At 27.6% G+C, this 18,035-nt stretch overlaps 1 protein-coding gene across 1 annotated transcript in view; it reads left to right on the top strand.

The window, feature by feature from the left end:
• The window catches only part of LOC107448282 (bromodomain-containing protein DDB_G0280777-like), a 53,496-nt gene extending 45,190 nt beyond the window's left edge, over window positions 1-8,306 (top strand). Inside the window, exon 4 of the mRNA XM_071183932.1 lies at window positions 5,334-8,306. Within this exon, the coding sequence (XP_071040033.1) occupies window positions 5,334-7,151 (1,818 nt within the window). The 3' untranslated portion in view covers window positions 7,152-8,306. The remainder of the gene's footprint in view (window positions 1-5,333) is intronic.
• Window positions 8,307-18,035: the final 9,729 nt, after the last annotated feature.

Here is an 18,035-nt window from a genome sequence, read left to right as displayed (position 1 = left end):
AACATTTAATAATAACTTAAATAAAAAAATGCATCGAATTGTGTATAATTTAGCCATTAAATTAAGCTACGAATGCTCAGATAACAAACGTACAAATTTGGAAGCATCTATGGGAGATTTTCTATGGAACAAATCTGAGGAATATGAGACACTTTTAAATTATTTTATAAGTCTATTGCTTTTAATTAATATTATTTTATATTTCAGTGATATATACTTAATATTATTTAATTGCTCTACTTTCATAAATCTATTCTTTGCTGTCATAAGGTATAAGTGAATTCATATGCATGAAAATTAATAATGCTGGGGTGAATTATAAATAATTTTATATCTGTGACATTGTAGTTTGGTAAATAATTTTGCATTTTAACAAAATTAGGACAATAAATATGGTAATATGTAAAGGATATACAATATAATTATTTCATTTTAGTAAACGATAAAAAATAAAAGCAAGTATATTATTTTAGGCAATTAAAGTAATTTAAAATTGGAAATTTAAAAACAGTGTAATAAAAAACATAAAACAAAAGAATATACTTTTTTATGTTTCAAGAAACTTAATAATAAAAATCGTTGGCATTAATATTTGTTTTACATAAATTTCAATCTTAATTTCTTATTTAAGTTCAGCTGCAATCAATCTAAATGATGCTTCTGCAACCAAATCATACGGATAGACAAGGAAATTCTTATTGTTTTTATTTCATACTGCTTCGCCTACGTACTTTGCACGTTGTTCGGGCATCTTAAGTTGTATGTACGTATGTCACAGTAAGTCGCTAATTCTTTCAAACCATTATTTGACATATGTTTCAAAAACAAAATTCTTGTATGTTATGCATGTGTACATGAAAGTTTTATTTCAAGAAATGATTGTACATTGTACATGTTGGAATGATAGTTTTAGCAAACTATTATTAAAACATAGCAATATATAATTTTTAAGAAAAATGAAGAAATAAAATATTCAGTTGCATTTATAAAACGTATTAGCACTTTACTACCCTTTTTCACTGAAATGAAATAGGATATCTACTCATTTTCAGAGTATCACTTTAATGAAGATTTAAATAAGTTCTTAAAAAATCTATCAAAGTCAGGTTAAATAAAAAAAGTGGAGATGCTATTCTAGGTCAAATGCATCGCTAGAAAATGACCTAAAGACAATATCAATAGAGCATAAATGTTTTACTAAGGGGACATTGAAAATAGCTTCGAATTGCTTGCTGATGTGTGAGCAACAAAAGATGAAGTCATTCACAAATTTCAGGGTCCCATGCAGGGATATGCGTGTTTAAAAAGAAATTCTTTGAGTTTTTATGAATTAAACAATTCCCGGTCCATTTGTTTTAAGAAATGGTAAATTCAGTTTCTAACAAAGTAGGCCACATTGTACACAAATCTTTTTTTTTACTCTTCTTTTCTTGGGCTAATTTTATGAGATTATTTTTAGTTTTATTTAAACAGAAACATTTATATTTTCAATTATATTTTTAATTGAAAGAAATCATGGCAATTTCTATAACAATTGTTCAATAAATATGCATACTATTATTTTTATATTAGTAACGGATTTTATGAAAAAATCATCATTTTTTTTCTGTCTCACTTGAATGATTTTTTAATCATTATAAATTAGTTAAAACAATGGAAGTAAAATTTCTCGAGTGGATTCGATTTCGAATTTCGATTAATAATATTGCTTTTATAATTTTTGCATTATAATTAATAACTGTATTTTAATATTTATGTGCTATTTATAACTTATTAATCATGAGTTTTTTAAAATTATAATTTTCTTGTAACTGAAACACCTGTTTTAGAGTAATGAAATTTGTCAACCTAAGAAAATTTGTTTTCTGGAATTGTAAATATAAACATCAAATACTACATTTCGAGAGCTTTATCTTAACTCAAATTTTTACAGCTGAAGTAATTTTAAAAATTTTGTAAAATTTATTGATATTTATGTTTAATTATCACGAAATTATTATTCACGAATATTTGGAATATGAATTTGAAGGAAATTTTAATTTTATATTTGAACTGAAACATTGAATATAACACTGAAAGTATATCGAGAATCGAGTCTTGAAAAATTGTGTAATCTTCAAAAAATGGTTTGAATTCCTTTAGAAAAAAACAACTCAGTTCAAAGTTTTAAAAAGGAGAATGGAATGTAGCTTTTCATTCTTTCTAATTTCAAATACGATTTTTCCTTTTTTCAAAAGAAAAAAAAATGAAATTTCTAACGTTCTGAAATCATGGCATTAGATGCATGTGGATTAATGCACTGAATAGTCGCACTTCCTTGGAGTCATGGAAATAAGCTTTATGTAATTATAAACTAAAAAACTGAAACTGTAATTTGTAAACTATGCAGAGTGTTCTGTAATGATCACCCTTAATATTATATATATATATATATATATATATATATATATATATATATATATNGGACTGTACCCAAATCTTTTTTTTTTTTTTACTCTTCTTTTCTTGGGCTAATTTTATGAGATTATTTGTAGTTTTATTTAAATAGAAACATTTCAATTTTAAATTATATTTTTAATTGAAAGAAATCATGTCAATTTCTATAACAATTGTTCAATAAATATTTATACTATTATTTTTATATTAGTAGCGGATTTTATGAGAAAATCATCATATTTTTTTCTGTCTCACTTGAATGATATTTTAATCATTATAAATTAGTTAAAACAATGGAAGTAAAATTTTTCGAATGGATTCAATTAATTCGAATGAATTCGATTTCGAATTTCGATTAATAATATTACTTTTATAATTTTATAATTTTTGCATTATAATTAATAACTGTATTTTAACATTTATAACTTATTAATCATGTGTTTTTTAAAATTATAATTTTCTTGTAACAGACGCATCTGTTTTAGAGTAATGAAATTTGTCAACTTAGGAAAATTGGTTTTCTAGAATTGTAATTATAAACATCAAATACTATATTTCGAAAGCTTTATCTTAACTCAAATTTTTACAGCTGAAGTAATTTTATAAATTTTGTAAAATTTGTTGATATTTATGTTTTTATAATTATATTTATTAACGTCATTTTTAAACCAATTAAACCTGTTTCAGTATAATGGGAAATTAGCAAAAGTTTACTAGAGTTGAAAGTGCTTTTATTATCATGAAATAATATTTGGAATATGAATTTGAAGAAAATTTAAATTTTATATTTGAACTGTAACACTGAATTTAACACCGAAAGTATATCGGGAATCGAGTCATTGTTTCCTGAAAAGTTGTATAATCTTCAAAAAATGGTTCGAATTCCTTTAGAAAAAAATAACCTAGTTCAAAGTTTTAAAAATGATAATAGAATGTAGCTTTTCATTCTTTTTAATTTTAAATATAATTTTTCCTTTTTTCATAAAAAGAAAAAATTAAATTTCTAACGTTTTGAAATCATGGCATTGGATGGATGTATGTGGAATAATGCACAGAATAGTCGCACTTCCTTGGCGTCATAGAAATAAGCTTTTTGTAATTATAAACTAAAACTGTAATTTGCAAACTATACAGAGTGTTCTGTAATGATCACACTTAATATATATTATCAGAATTCTTGTCAAAAATGAAGACCCAAAAGACACATGGATTCTCAACTTACTATTTAAGCGAGAAATACTATCGAAATCTGACGAATGATAACTAAGGAAGATACAAAAGGTTTCTCTGTTGTTTCACATGAGAAACAGGGTGGTAATGAAGCACGATTATTGCACTGAGAAAATTGAAAGGGTCAAAACTACCAGAATATAGTAAAATTTTCCAAGTTTCTTGATAACATCAAAATGTTCGGAAGTTTTCTGGAAGCGCTTTGGTAATGATTTTGGTAAAATTAACAATAAAGCATGGTATTATAATAAGTGAAAAAAATTGGTAAATGTGGTAAAATTTGCTAATTTTATCGCTATATCCTAGAGCATGACATAAAAATCATTTCGGTAAAATTTTCTTTTCAATTTTGTATATTTTATTAAGTGTGCCGTAATAAGAACTACACAATTTGTGAACACCAGAGTTTCTGGTAAGCCATAAACCACAGGGACGGAAAAGCTACCAAATGAATGTTTTAAATACCGTGTACGTTGGTTTTATTAACCACAAAAACATTCTTTTTAACCAGAGATTTTATTACCGTACAGTACTATAATTTTCACCTGATTTTTTTTTCTCCACGTAGAAATAACCTCAAAATTCAATAAAATAAAATTGATTATGATGTTTCATGCATGTGCCAGTTGGAATTTGCCAGAATTTAATTGCTTTTTTATTTTTCTCCCAATGTATATAATTTTTGCCTTCATATTTCCAGAAATATATATAGAGGGTAACTAATACTGAACTACCTGCATATTCATATACAGTGAAATCTGAATTAGTTGACCACTGGTGGTGCATTGCTTTAGATAGGTGTTCAACTTATAGAAAAGAATGAGTTGTTATTTATCTTCATTTATCTAATCATGTTATTCCTATATATCTTCAATATTTATTTTTTATGAGCAATTCGAACATATATATATATATTTACCTTGTTATTCGCATATTTCTTTAAAATCATTAATCAATATATAACTAAATATAATTAATTTTTTAACATAACCTAAAAATTTTATTTAACAAGCATCCAACATATTTTACGAAATTCAATTTATTAATTGCTAATGTGAATTATCATCTGGAGCTTAAATTTAATATTAAACTAATATTTTTTTATAAGAAATAAATAGTTAATTTTTTTAGTGATATATGCTAAGTACTTGTTATGAATAATTTCTTTAAATATTAGCTCACAAGAATATGTGATTAGAAAATTTAACATTATAATCTTTTCATCATTTTAAAATTTATTTTGTTACATATACTTACAGACATATTGTAAATAAACCTTTTAATAGTTATTATTTATAAACATCTCAGAAAGGGTTTTAAATTAGCTTTTAGTACTATTCTGGAAGTTCAATAAAATTCTAATATATAGCCTAACAGCATTAAAAATTTCCTGAAAAAAATCTTTTTAGTTCTTCCTATCAAAGGGGATTCAATAGTATTTTCAATAGTATTTTCAAATAAATTTGACCCATTTCAGCGGTCAATATACAAGATAGACAAATTAGAAAGTTATAATTTTTGCCCTCTCATTACGTAAGATAAATTCGATTCCTGACAATGGAGATCAACTTAGACATATTTCACTGCATTTAGTTTCATAACGGTGTCCTTTTTATTTTAGGGTGTACTTCATTATTTGATTTTTATTTTATATTTTTACATTTTAGGCCACTCAGGCTGGTGGGCCGTTAACATTACTGACCAACCGGATTGGCGAAGCGTATAACGGAGATTATGATCCAAGAGATTTTGTGTTTGGAAATAAAGGTTTTAATTATAACAATACTAAAGATATTTTTGAAAAAGGTCAAAGTGATAGCCAATCTTATTCTAAAGAAAACAATCCGAATTACCAAAATGGTGTTGGTGCAACTTCATATAACTCACCACCACAAATAACTTATTCAAATCAACCCCACTTACCTCTAGGATATTTGCCAAGTGGAATTAAATCTGAGAGTGAAAATTTAGGCAAATCATCATCTGATGTAAATATAAACGAGCAGAATAATTTTAGAAATTTACAGCAATATCACCAACTTTTAAAAAACTTACAACAGCTCCAAGAGCTCCAGAAAAGTTTCTATTCGCCTAATCAAAATGTTAAGGCCAATACTCAATTAGAAAAAAATCCTCTAGAAATTTCATCTCTCCATCAGAATCCGAGACAGCCACAGTATCAAAGCAGCCAGGAAAGTTTGGGCGACCTTTATTTAGATAAACCACTATCGGCTGATGAACTACAACAATTGCAATTTTTAAATGAAATGCTTTCTCGGATGACGCGTGAACAACAAATACAATTAATTCACCAAATTCAGCAGTATCGTGATCAGCAAATTCAGGAGTTACAAGAACAGAAAATTAAGCAACAAATTCAGCAATTACAAGAGCAACAGCACCAAGAGGACTTAAAACTTAAATCAGTGCAGCACCATTCCATTCCAGGATTTCAGCAAACAAACGTAGGTAATTCTTATGAGCAGCCCCAACTTCAAAGTATTCAGCAAATTATTGGTTTTAATCAGCAAAATAATAAGCCTTTGCAAAGTCAAGTTTCCTTAACAAACCCTCAACAAAAGTTCCAAGATATCCAAACGACAAACCACGGTTATTCAAATAACCGCGCGCCACTAGGTTTCAATTCATTATTTGATAGCCAGCCACAATCTTTAAATTCTGAAGAAAAACAAATTCCCATCGTAAACCATCAGCAAGCAAGTATTCCACAGCTTCAACATGCGCACCAAGGAATTTCTAATGAACATCTCCAGAACAGTATCAAGAGTTTGATAGACTTTCATCAACAAGTTCATGCCCCACAACAAAATCAATTTACTTTATCCAACCAAAATCAGAATGCATTGCACGGATTACAGCACTCTAATCAACAGACTTCGCCCAACCAGCAACATCAAGGAATAGAACAACCTCAACAGCATACTTTGTCCAATCAACAACATGAGAATTTTCAAAGATTACAAAATTCTATTCAACAACTTTTGTCTAATCAACAGCTTCCCGGAATTCAAGGACTGCAACAGTCTAATCAAGACCAGCTTTACAAGGAATTAAGTGATTATAATCAGCAACAACAAAACATTCATAAACCAAACCACGAAAATGAATTTAGTATAGAAAAGCTTGGCAATGAACAGCAAGCAAAAAACCTAGGATCAACTTCCTTTGTGGCTAATCCAGGAACTTCTTTATCGACTGGAGGGAATGTTATTGGAGTCGGTGTAAATGTGGGTATAAAACCAGCTGTAGATGTAGCTATTACAAAACCTACTGCTCAATCAATTCAACCTTTCCCTCAGTTACATAATCCCATTGCAGTTAAACCCATTGCCGCACCTCCAGTTGTTGAGCCCCTTGTACCAGTTGGCTTTCTGCCCAAGCCAATACTTAACCTTAACGGTAGATTATTTTTAGGAGCAGAAGTAGGGAAAGACGTTAAGGTTAATGCAGGAATTGGACGATAATAACAAATTTAATATATATTTACAGCCATACAGTCAAACATTTTGGCTGAAAAAAAAATTACATTGAAGTCTAATTCAGCTTATTGCTGATATTGCCATAAGATTGAAAAGGGTTTGATTATTTAGTAACAGACTGAAGTTGTCTAGAAGAAGTGAATTGTGAGTCTCAAAATGTCAAACGTGAAGGGGAGAAACTGTAAATGAAGCATAGCTAAGAAAAAATAGATTAAGAAACATATTTATTTTGGAATCCTTACACTATTTTACTAAACATTTTCATTCTTGATATCTCATTTTGAAACATAAAAATGTTTGCATTTTGATATTGAAATAAATACTGTAAATTAAAGATTATTAATGAATTATAGAATACTGTTGTAAAATTTATGTAATTTGTATAGTTTCAAATTTTTTAAATATTTAGTTGATTTTAAAAATTAGCTTTAGATTATTAAGAATTAATTTAGAAATTTTTTAAAAATAGTAACTTTTTTTGTTATTTGAATTGATAATCGAAAGAAGCGGAAAATATCTGAACAATCTTTTTAAAAATAAATGGAAAAGTGCCTTTTTTTGAAGTTTGGAGAGATTTGTTTCTTAACATTATTACTTAAACGTTTGTATCCCAGATATAGAAAACAGAAAACTAAAATTTGTAAATAACGTAATGGCAACTATATGCCTATTGGTGATTATGCAATGAAGTGTTGATATATCTTTATATGTTTTGCTCATACCTACTTTTTTACAATTTTACATAGTAGAATTTAACATAGAATTACAAGTATTTGTTGCGCAATTAAAGTCTTTTAAGACGAAATTACTAATTCTTAAAGACTACTAGTATTTACACGTGAATGTTAAAGTTAATGACACGTGCATGTTAAAGTTAATATTAAAGTTAATGGTAACATGTTAATGTTAAAATTAATGAACAGTGAAGATAAATAACATGATGGGTCTTGAAAGAAAGCTAAAATATTTCATGTCATTTAAATTCATTTAAATTCATAAAATATAATATTTTTATCGACTTACTGAATGCTAAAGTGGTACACAATTTTGTAACAAAAATAACAAGGTATACTAAACTATTAAACCTTAAAAAATAACTTTAATATTGTTACATGAGAAAAGCGTTATAGCTTTGAATGCTTAAATGCGCTCAGCCAATCCTTGTTTGATATTGAAAAAATGTAGTTCAGTTTTGAATGAAACTTAAACTCATTATCATATTGTTTAACTATATATAATTTTGGTTATTTTTTTTTTGTAAATACTGTAAAGCATATTTTTTTTGTAGAAAATATATTTTTGTATTCATTCTAATGTATGGAATGCTGATTCATTGTAAATAAATTTTATTTATAAAAATGTTCTCTTTCATTTTCTAATACACAAATATTTATTTTTAAAAAAAAATAAATGAAGAATATAGATATAATAAATACAAAATAAAGAGAAATGTAGTAACATCTTGATACAATTATCGATAAATTCGTAAGTTGTCACAAATATTTCACAAATATAGAAGAATATTATCAACAGATTTCGATGTGCAATATAAAAAACTGAATTATGTATTATAAACTGCATGATATTTCCCAAAGATAGTGTTGTGATATGAAAATATCGATGCAATTTTTACATTACAGAATTAACAAACACAAACAAAAAAGATAATTAAATTTTTTAAAAAATGTTCATAAAAATACTTTTAAATTTTTAAATTACACTGTTAATACTTTGGTAATTAGCAATTTATAAATTTATTTATAATTTATGCTCCCTAATTAAATAATCAACTCAAGTTTAGAAATCCATAAGTAATTTAAGTTTGTAAATTATTTATGTTTATAAATTTGTAAATGTTTGTTCATAAATTCATAAATGTTATCTTATTTTACTTTAAAAATTCACTTTTTTGTTATGCTTCTGATATAGTACTTTGACTATTTAAATGCCCTTCTCAATAAAAATTACCTCATAAAATAAAGAATTCTAACCAGATCATGCATCTAAACTTTGAAATTTGTAGATTTATCTTTACAGCTTTGTGAGTTTTATACGCTTGAGGCATTCAAACAAGATCAATATTGGAACAGGTATATTGCAATTTTATTAATTAAAGTATGCATGGTAATTATAAAACTTATTTTACTTCGATCGAATACTAAACAATGTATGTTTAAATCTTAATCTACAAAGTTACAACTATATATGATAAATTTTAACTTTTTCTATATTCTTAGTAATTTTTTATGTGAATTTTAAGTTCTAAAAATTGAAATGTTAGTTAATTGTTAATTAAGTTGTCCATAAAGTATTTTCATAGTTATACTTGCAATTATTTTCAAGGTAGCAAAAATGGGTGAATATTTTATCATTGAGTAGATTGACAATTATTTTGCCTTTGAAAAATTTTTAAAAACTTTTTTTGCAATTTTCACACAATAGATTAGTATTTATTATGACATTCTACAAGATTATTTTAATATTTCCAATAACAATACTTTTATTAACGTTTTATTATCATCCAAGATACTATAATATATCTTAGATGTAAATCCTTAAGAAAAACCTTATTTCACTTGAAATATTCCTTAACACATAAGGAACAACAAAAATTTCATAAAAGACTACTCAATGACTGTTTCTGAGGAGAAAGAGTAAAAGCAAAAGTTGATTAAAAGAAGTAGATACTTATGAAACAGGAAAATATACTTTTCCAACACAGTAATTTAAATGATATATGGGTTAATATTAAGTTCCACCACTAATTACTAAAGATAAGACGTTCCTGGTAAACTTGGACAAATTTGAAAAATTAAATATTTAAGTATAGAGAAAACTTATCATCGATAAAGTATGATTTGATGATATGTGTGATTACTTTAAACAAAAAATTTGGCCCGTATGCATTATGAAGTACCAGCACTTTAGGTACATTATCCGTAATATCCATGTTAACGTGAAATTCATTTTTACCTTAAAATATTAATATATTACACCTTAATTCTTACAGTACTATTTATTTAATTAGAGTGATTCAGTGTTTTTGAGGTAATTTTACTTCAAAAAATGCGGAAGATTAAGATCGAGAAGAAAAAAAATAGTATTTTAAATTAAATATTTTGATTTGAAATTTATAGCACGAAAGGAAATTTTAAAAACAATCAAAATTCTGGATAAAGTTTTAAAATATTCGGGGCTTTTTTGTGTATATTGCAAGAGAGCTGAACATATCATAATTCTAATTAACTATATAACTACTAACTACTATAAATAAATTATGCCATATGTTTGATTCTCCATTAGAAATATTTTTCCTCTAAAATAAATTGTTAGTTGTTCTTAGCCCAGCTGCATCCTCTGCACTGTTCGATATTTTTCAGAAAAAAAAAAATTGCAAAATGACAATTAATTTTATTATTTTCACTATATTCAATCAAAACAGTCAGATAACAATAAAAAAGATGGTATTCAAACTGTTGACTATTTGAAAAATCGTTTATTGACCGTTTTCACCTAATACAGATAAACAACCAGAATTTTATTTGCACCAACTAGACCCACCTTAGGAAGTCACTTAGTTCCTTGCAGCTGGTTGCATGCTGTAGGCGAAAGACTTAATCTGTCAATATCATGAACGTAGGTGCGAATCTCAGCTTTAAACTACTTATTAATAATATAAATAACTTAGATTTGCTCCATTTCTACTACGTATGAAAAGTTTTCAGCTCCTGCACTCATCAATTGGTGGCCCTGAACTATTGAAACATGAAACTCTCATTCACACGTAGTCGGCAGCGACACAAAGCTGCTTAAGTCAAAAAAGTCTAGTATTTCCAATCTCTCTCGATAGATGGCATCACCAGATGAATTATTTGAGCCACATTCCACTGCTCATTTTACAAAACGAAACTCAACCACAACTTAATTTAAATGTTCACTTCCTAATGAAAAGCCTAACATAACCTAATTCTATTGTCCAGTTAAATTTCATGTTTACGGTTTTAAAACCATGACAGTTGTAAATGATTCCAAACCCGTAAAGGTAAAGAAATGTTGCTAACCGTAAACTTAGAGGTAAATTAGGCAAACAGGCTGCTGTATACTGGCATAAGAACAATATTTATATGGGAAAGACATTAATGAAAGAAAAAACGAGAATTTTCAATCGATAGGAAAATTTAGTATTTAAATTAATGTAATTTATTTCGTAGTTTTTGTTCGCTATGGTAAGGATTCATTGGAAATTTCGGTTTTTAAGTTCTAATTTTTATTACTCATACTTTTAGCAAAAATACAATAAAAAGCAAATTAACCAGAAAAATTGGTTCTTACGCCATACTATGAAGAATCACGTAAAAATTACCTGATTATTCCTTATAGACAGGTAACCATTTACTTAGTGCAATTTAGTTAGTGCTATTTCGTTATTTTAAGGCTTGATGGCGAAAAATTTTTCTTATCTAGAAGGATTCACCACCTTGTCGCTCCTCTACTCAATTCATCATTGTCAATTTCTTCCTAAATCTAAGTATTTCTTCAAAAATACTGAATATTTTGGTTTTTAAGTATGCAATAATTGAAACATTTTGTAAGAATATTTTTTTTAATGTGTTGATCATAACGAAATAGACAATTACCAGGATTTTGAAAATAATCATCCTCAGTTGAAAAAAAAACTACCTAAGGAATAAAGATTGTGAACTCAAAAACAGGAAATAAATGCAAAGTAATTTTACTTGTTCAAGAAACTTATAATAATTCCTATAGGTTGATTTATGAAGGATTTTTATCGCTATTTATTAATTACTTTCTTTTAAGTTTCATTATGAACGCTAAGGTCTGGCAACATGCAATCTCTCTCACTCTCTATTTTTTGCTACTTTTGATTAGCATTTACTCAAGCGCGAGCTTAGATAAAAAAGAAATAAAGATCTCGTGAGGAAAAAAACAATTTTTCTACAACAATTTATGCATGTTAAATATTCAAAGCAAATAAGATGAAAAATACTACTTTTGAACAAATAGAAACAGATTACCTAATTCCAAGTTAACGACCATCAAAATTCAGCTCCTTGTTATTTTGAATCCAATCCAGAAGACAAGGGAACCCTTGGATCAAGCCTTAGATTAAACTAGCCTTCGTAGAGGGCCCCGCACTATTTGCTTTACATGGGGGAGGAAAGCCACAAGACTCCCACAGTTAGCCCAACAGCAAGGGGATTCTAACCCATGATCCATCTACCACTGAAAATATTTAATGTGAGCATTGCGGACAGTGCGAGCCGGGAGCTGAATTCGTATGAATCAGCATCTCTAATATTTAAACCAGGCTTGCTTTACAGGGAGGCGAATGCTTTATGAACAACCACGGCTCATTGAAGTACACTAAATTAGAAATCTAATCTGCTTAAAATGCGATCGAGATAAGAGTTCAGCCACTATTGTAACATGTTTTATCTAAGCAATAAGCAAACGCTCTATCTATTCAATTGTTCTGGTTAAGCAAAAATATTAATCAATTGTTTGTGTATTTCTTTGCAATAAAATTTTCAGAACTCTTTTAGAATGTCAAATACATTACACATAAATTTTTTCACCTTCTATTTAGGATTGAAAAAAAAAAGAGTAATAACAATAAGTGAATGGAAAACGTAGAACTAACATAAACATTGCAAATCTTTGTACACACTGGTTGTTAAAAATAGCTGTTTTAAATTAAAATGGTCCGAGGCAAGTATTTTTTCTACATTAGAAATTCTTATTTAAAGTGCAATTGATACTGCACAGGTAAAATATTCTCGCAAAATCATCGTCCAATATTAGAAAAAGAGAGTTTTGGTAAAAAAAAATGCTATATAACAGGAAATTTCGGTTTTTAAAATAATTGTTCTTATTAATACATATTTAGTAAAAATGCAAAATTGAAAAGCAAATTTTACCAAAAAAAAAAAGCTTTTATTCCCGACTTTAAGGTAAAATAAAATTATTAAACGTTACCACATTTATAAATGCTTATCACACATTATAAAACAATATATTTTTGCTAAATTTACCAAAAGCCATTACAAAAGTACTTCGGTGAAAGTTACTGTCCTTTTCAGTGCTCCCATGAAGTCAGAAACACAGTAAATTTCTTTATTTTGGGTGGGGAATTATTTTATTTTACGTTTTGGGTTTTAAACTTAAAAGTAATTTAATAGTGTAAAAAAACATTTGCTAAGGTTGAGTTTAGTTTGAATTGTAAAATTTTACCTAATTTATTAAGAAAAAGTTCTCGGTAGCAATTTGCTTAATTTTCTTCATATTGCAGTCCGTACAAGCCTTAATTATTGTTTTTAATTTTAAATAATTAAACTGAAATTTTCTTAAACCCCTAACTTCACTACTGAAACATTAAGAAGTTAATAAAGTGGAAGTTATTAAGATGAGACTATTCTTAAAAAATAGCTTGAATTGATACGAGAAAAATATAAATTATTCTCACAATTTACGCATTACATTGACTTTTGTCAAATTTACTTTATAAACTCTAATGCAATGACAAGTGTTTTATTTCCTCTGATATTCACAAATGAGAATAGCGTTGCATTTGAATTAGATTAACTCTTTTCTGAATTTGAAAAATTATCTTCTATAAAGGATAAACATTTTTTTTAAATGATTAAGCTTTAAAATTTATTAAACAAAAACAATAAGCTGAAGAATGGGGGATTGTATTTTTTGCAATTAAACAATGATTAATTTTTTAGGGACAACAAAAATTATTAATTAATTTTATCTAAAACATCAATATCACATTTCAAATTGGATAAGAAGTGTTCCACTTCCGCAAAAATTCACACGTGCGTATTGTATTACATCCGGATACGATACAAAAACTTATCCTCTATAAATGATGAACATAAAATGCCGTAAGCGGCACCAAACCATGACATAAACAAGAAGATTACCTTTTTAGAAATTAAACCAAGTTCAGTTTAGAAAGCGAAATTATTTCGGGCAATTTGACAGATTATAATAGGCACGCGACTTTTCGTGCAATATTTATTTCTCCAATTTAATTTTTTTCAATTGCTCTAAATAGCCCTTTTCCTTTTAGCCACCAGAAATCAATTGGATACCGTTTTCCTGTAGTTTTATCGCCTCGAAACAAGGAACAGTAATGTCTTCTTTTACTTTGGTGATGTAAATTTAGATTGGCGATTTTTATATTTAACTAAATGTCACGTTTATTAAAAAGGTGGTTCTTATATTTAACTTTTAGTAATTGTTTTGGCGAAGTAAGGGTATTTTTATGAATGAATTATTGCCATGTTAGCAGCACGATATGGGGGATTAAAGATGAAATGGATTTTCAATTGTCACGAAACTACTACATATTTAGAGGAAGTGAAAATATCTATAGGGAGAACAATTTAGTTAAAGTAAAAATAATTTTTAGTTCCTCAGGATATTTGAAATAGAAGAACATTTTAAAATGTTTTTAAACAATTCTTTTAAATAACAAAGTAATTCAGTGAAGCATTTTGCTTTACCAATAAATAAACGAAAATAGTATTTTTGGCTGAGGAAAAATATTTAACAAGTACAGTTAGATGCTTAAATCTAAAATAAAACCCTTACAAATATTGTAAGAGATTTATTTCTCACCTAACTTATAAAATTAAAAGGTTCAGAATTCTTAACGAATTTTTAATTAAAGCATTCACACCAAGTGGTGGCGTTTAGTTTATATCTTATTCAGAAAATGTATCAAAAATTAGGTTTAGTTTTCTTACAGTTTGGTGATGCAAATTCAGTAAAGTTTTTATTTATTTTTTATTTATCTATACTTATTTAAAATCCAAGTTCATATTATTTGAGTCACATACAAATAAAAATTAACGTACATCTGCTTTTTATATTTTAAAAATCACTCCGAAATTAGAGTACTTTAGCATTAAATAATAAGGACTTATATTAATAAATCAAACAATTACTATATATTTGAATTTAAAATATTAGAAAACAAATCAATTATGTTCCGATAACTATTGACAGCTTAACTAATGGAACAAAAAGTAATCGGACTGAAATGAAACTGACTTTTGCCATGTTCAATTAGGACTGAAAATTTATTGGAATTTTATTTCAGGTAGCAAATGACAATTTCTCAAGATAATTTTAAAACACAGTCAAATTTTTAAAACAGCTCTAGCATAATGATGCAGATAATTCAAGTCAAATTAAATTCTTCACTACAAATAAATGTTTTATTTGAAATGTTTTCAAAGCTAAAAATAAATTTTTAAAGTGTCGATTATTCTTAACATAATATAATAAAAACCTTAATTTGCCTCAATTCTTGTGTTTCTTGGTAAGAATATAAACTATATAAGTGAACATTCTTCCTTTTTCAAATTGAAATAAAAAAAAAATTGCGTCAGATGGAATCAGATCGAAAATTTAAAAAAGCTTATTGTGAAATTTATTCACTTCTTATTAGTCGGCATCGTGAAATTCAATACTTTTGTGGATAGAGAGACTTGAAATCGGGGGAACTTCGGGTTCTACTGTGCAAAGAGTAAAACGACAATAATTCATAGAGAACCGCGATGACTCAGAGGATAGAGCTTTCGCCTTCCAATGAAGTGAACTGGGGTTCGATCCCGGCGATGGCTGGTCGAGGCGAATTCCGCATCCGGCTTACACCGACCACAGTACTGGCTTGAAATATCCTCAGTGGTAGACAGATCATGGGTTAAAGTCGTCTTGCAGCCAGAATAACCGTGGGAGGCTCTCGTGATCTTCCTCTCCATGTAACGCAAATGCGGGTTACTTCCATCAGAAAGTCTTCCTTGAAGGCAAATTTCTCCCAATGCTTGATCCAGGAGTTCCCTTGTTTTCTGGATTGGGTTCAACATAGCAGGGCTGCGAAGTTGAACATTAGTAGTCGTAAACCCCCCCCCCCCAAAAAAAAAGAAATTGGGTCGGCTGTTCAACGACGGTTATAATATAATATGATTTATATACTTCTAGGAGTTATGAGTTGAACACTACTGCTTCCTGACAGATAGGGGAGGGGAGCAAAAATAACCTTTTGTTCTTTGGAATGCGAATTATTCCTCACCATCCAGCGAAGGACAATTTCTCAAGATTGTTTTAAAGCACAGTCAAATTTTTGAAACAGCGTTATGATGCAGATAGTTCAAATCAAATTTAATTAAATATTTCAGCATGAAGTTATGTTTTGCTAAATAAATCTTAAAATTATGTGCAAAGATATTTTAATTCCATTAAGAAGTTTTCAAGTCATTGTGATTGAGTCTCAGTATCTAAAAATCCCATAATTAGATTAAAAGTTATTCCGAGTGTTCCCCTGTTTTGCTCACTGTATGTTTTAATAAAATATAAATTCCGAAAAGATCATTCCGAAATCCGAAAATAATCATTAAATATGCTATCTATTATTTAGTAGATTCTTAAAAGCTTCGTATTAAATAACAGTGTTTTAATTAGTGAAAATCCTCTTTTTAAAAATAGTTTCTTAAAAAACTTTTCATTTAAATCATATAAAAATTAAGTTATGTTATTGTTGTTACTTGAAACCAATTTAAATTATACATTGATTTCATAATTAAATATGAAAGAAGTAAATAGTGATTAAGTAGACATTTACCGATATCAAATTCAAAATATGAAAATAATATGTAATATTCAAATCTATCTTTTACAAAATAATATTCTTTTAAATTTAAGTACCTTTGAAATGTGAATATTGAACCTACAAACATTAAAAATTAATTCCAATTTATTGTATTCAACTAAGTCATTGAATCTAGGTGAATTGATTCCATCGATTTAAAGGATTTCATAACTTGAAATATCGTCTGTATTATTTAATTAGCATATTTCAAGTCACCCTCTTGAACTATTAAGAATGAGTCCTAAAACGTGAACATCCGATCATTAGATTAAAAGTTATGCAGGGGGATCAGTTTTTTTTTTCTCACTGCACATATTTTCAAATCTAATGAATTTTTTTTTTGAAAAGTAATATGTTGCTTATTAAAAGAAACAAGTTTCAAAGTAAAGTTATTTGATTTAAAAAAATTGTATGTAAGTATGCTGTCTTAAATGAAAAATCTACATTGTTAAAAGCCCCGAATCAAATTACGGTAAAAAGTACACGCATCCTGAGGAGTACAGCATGTATTAAATAAATTTTACCGTAAAGTTATATACTGTAATTTTCACCGTAGTTATTAATCAATTGCAGTGAATTAGTGATTTACAGTAAATATTAACTGTAAAAATTGCGAAATATCAGAACTTGTGAGAATTTTCAATTTAAATTGTAGTAACTACGTTCTCCCCACTCTTACTTCCTGAGTATCTGCTCTATAGTCTTACACGCATTAAGCATCCCATATCACATAATTTTTATCAGCTGTATAATATATATTATACAGTTGATAAAAATTATGTGATATGGGATTCCAATGAATTATAAATATTTTGAGGATGATCCATCTTGGAAACGTCTGGGAACCTCTTGTAGATTGCAAAAATATAAAAATTTCACCAAACCTTGCACTTTACTTCTGGCCCGTTTTATTTTCAGTTTTAATTCAGTTTATTCCACTTTTATAAAGTTAAAAAATAGATAGTTTCCTTTAAAATGTCGCCTGTTTAATTTTTTGGTCACATTATGTTAGAACGCTATTAAAAATAATTTTACAAAAATTTAAAAAATTATCTTAGTTACTAAAAATTTTTTACACGGAAGTAAAAAGTTAATTTTTACTTCAAATCTGTGTAGTTTATGTAATTATGAAAATTTATATAGTAATACTGTTTATATGATTACGTAGTTTTAAAGTAATTATT

This window comes from Parasteatoda tepidariorum, chromosome 8 (genome assembly GCF_043381705.1).
Source record: "Parasteatoda tepidariorum isolate YZ-2023 chromosome 8, CAS_Ptep_4.0, whole genome shotgun sequence".
Taxonomy (NCBI): domain Eukaryota; kingdom Metazoa; phylum Arthropoda; class Arachnida; order Araneae; family Theridiidae; genus Parasteatoda; species Parasteatoda tepidariorum.
Note: the sequence above shows the minus strand (reverse complement) of the source record. Positions and strands in the feature narration are given on the sequence as shown.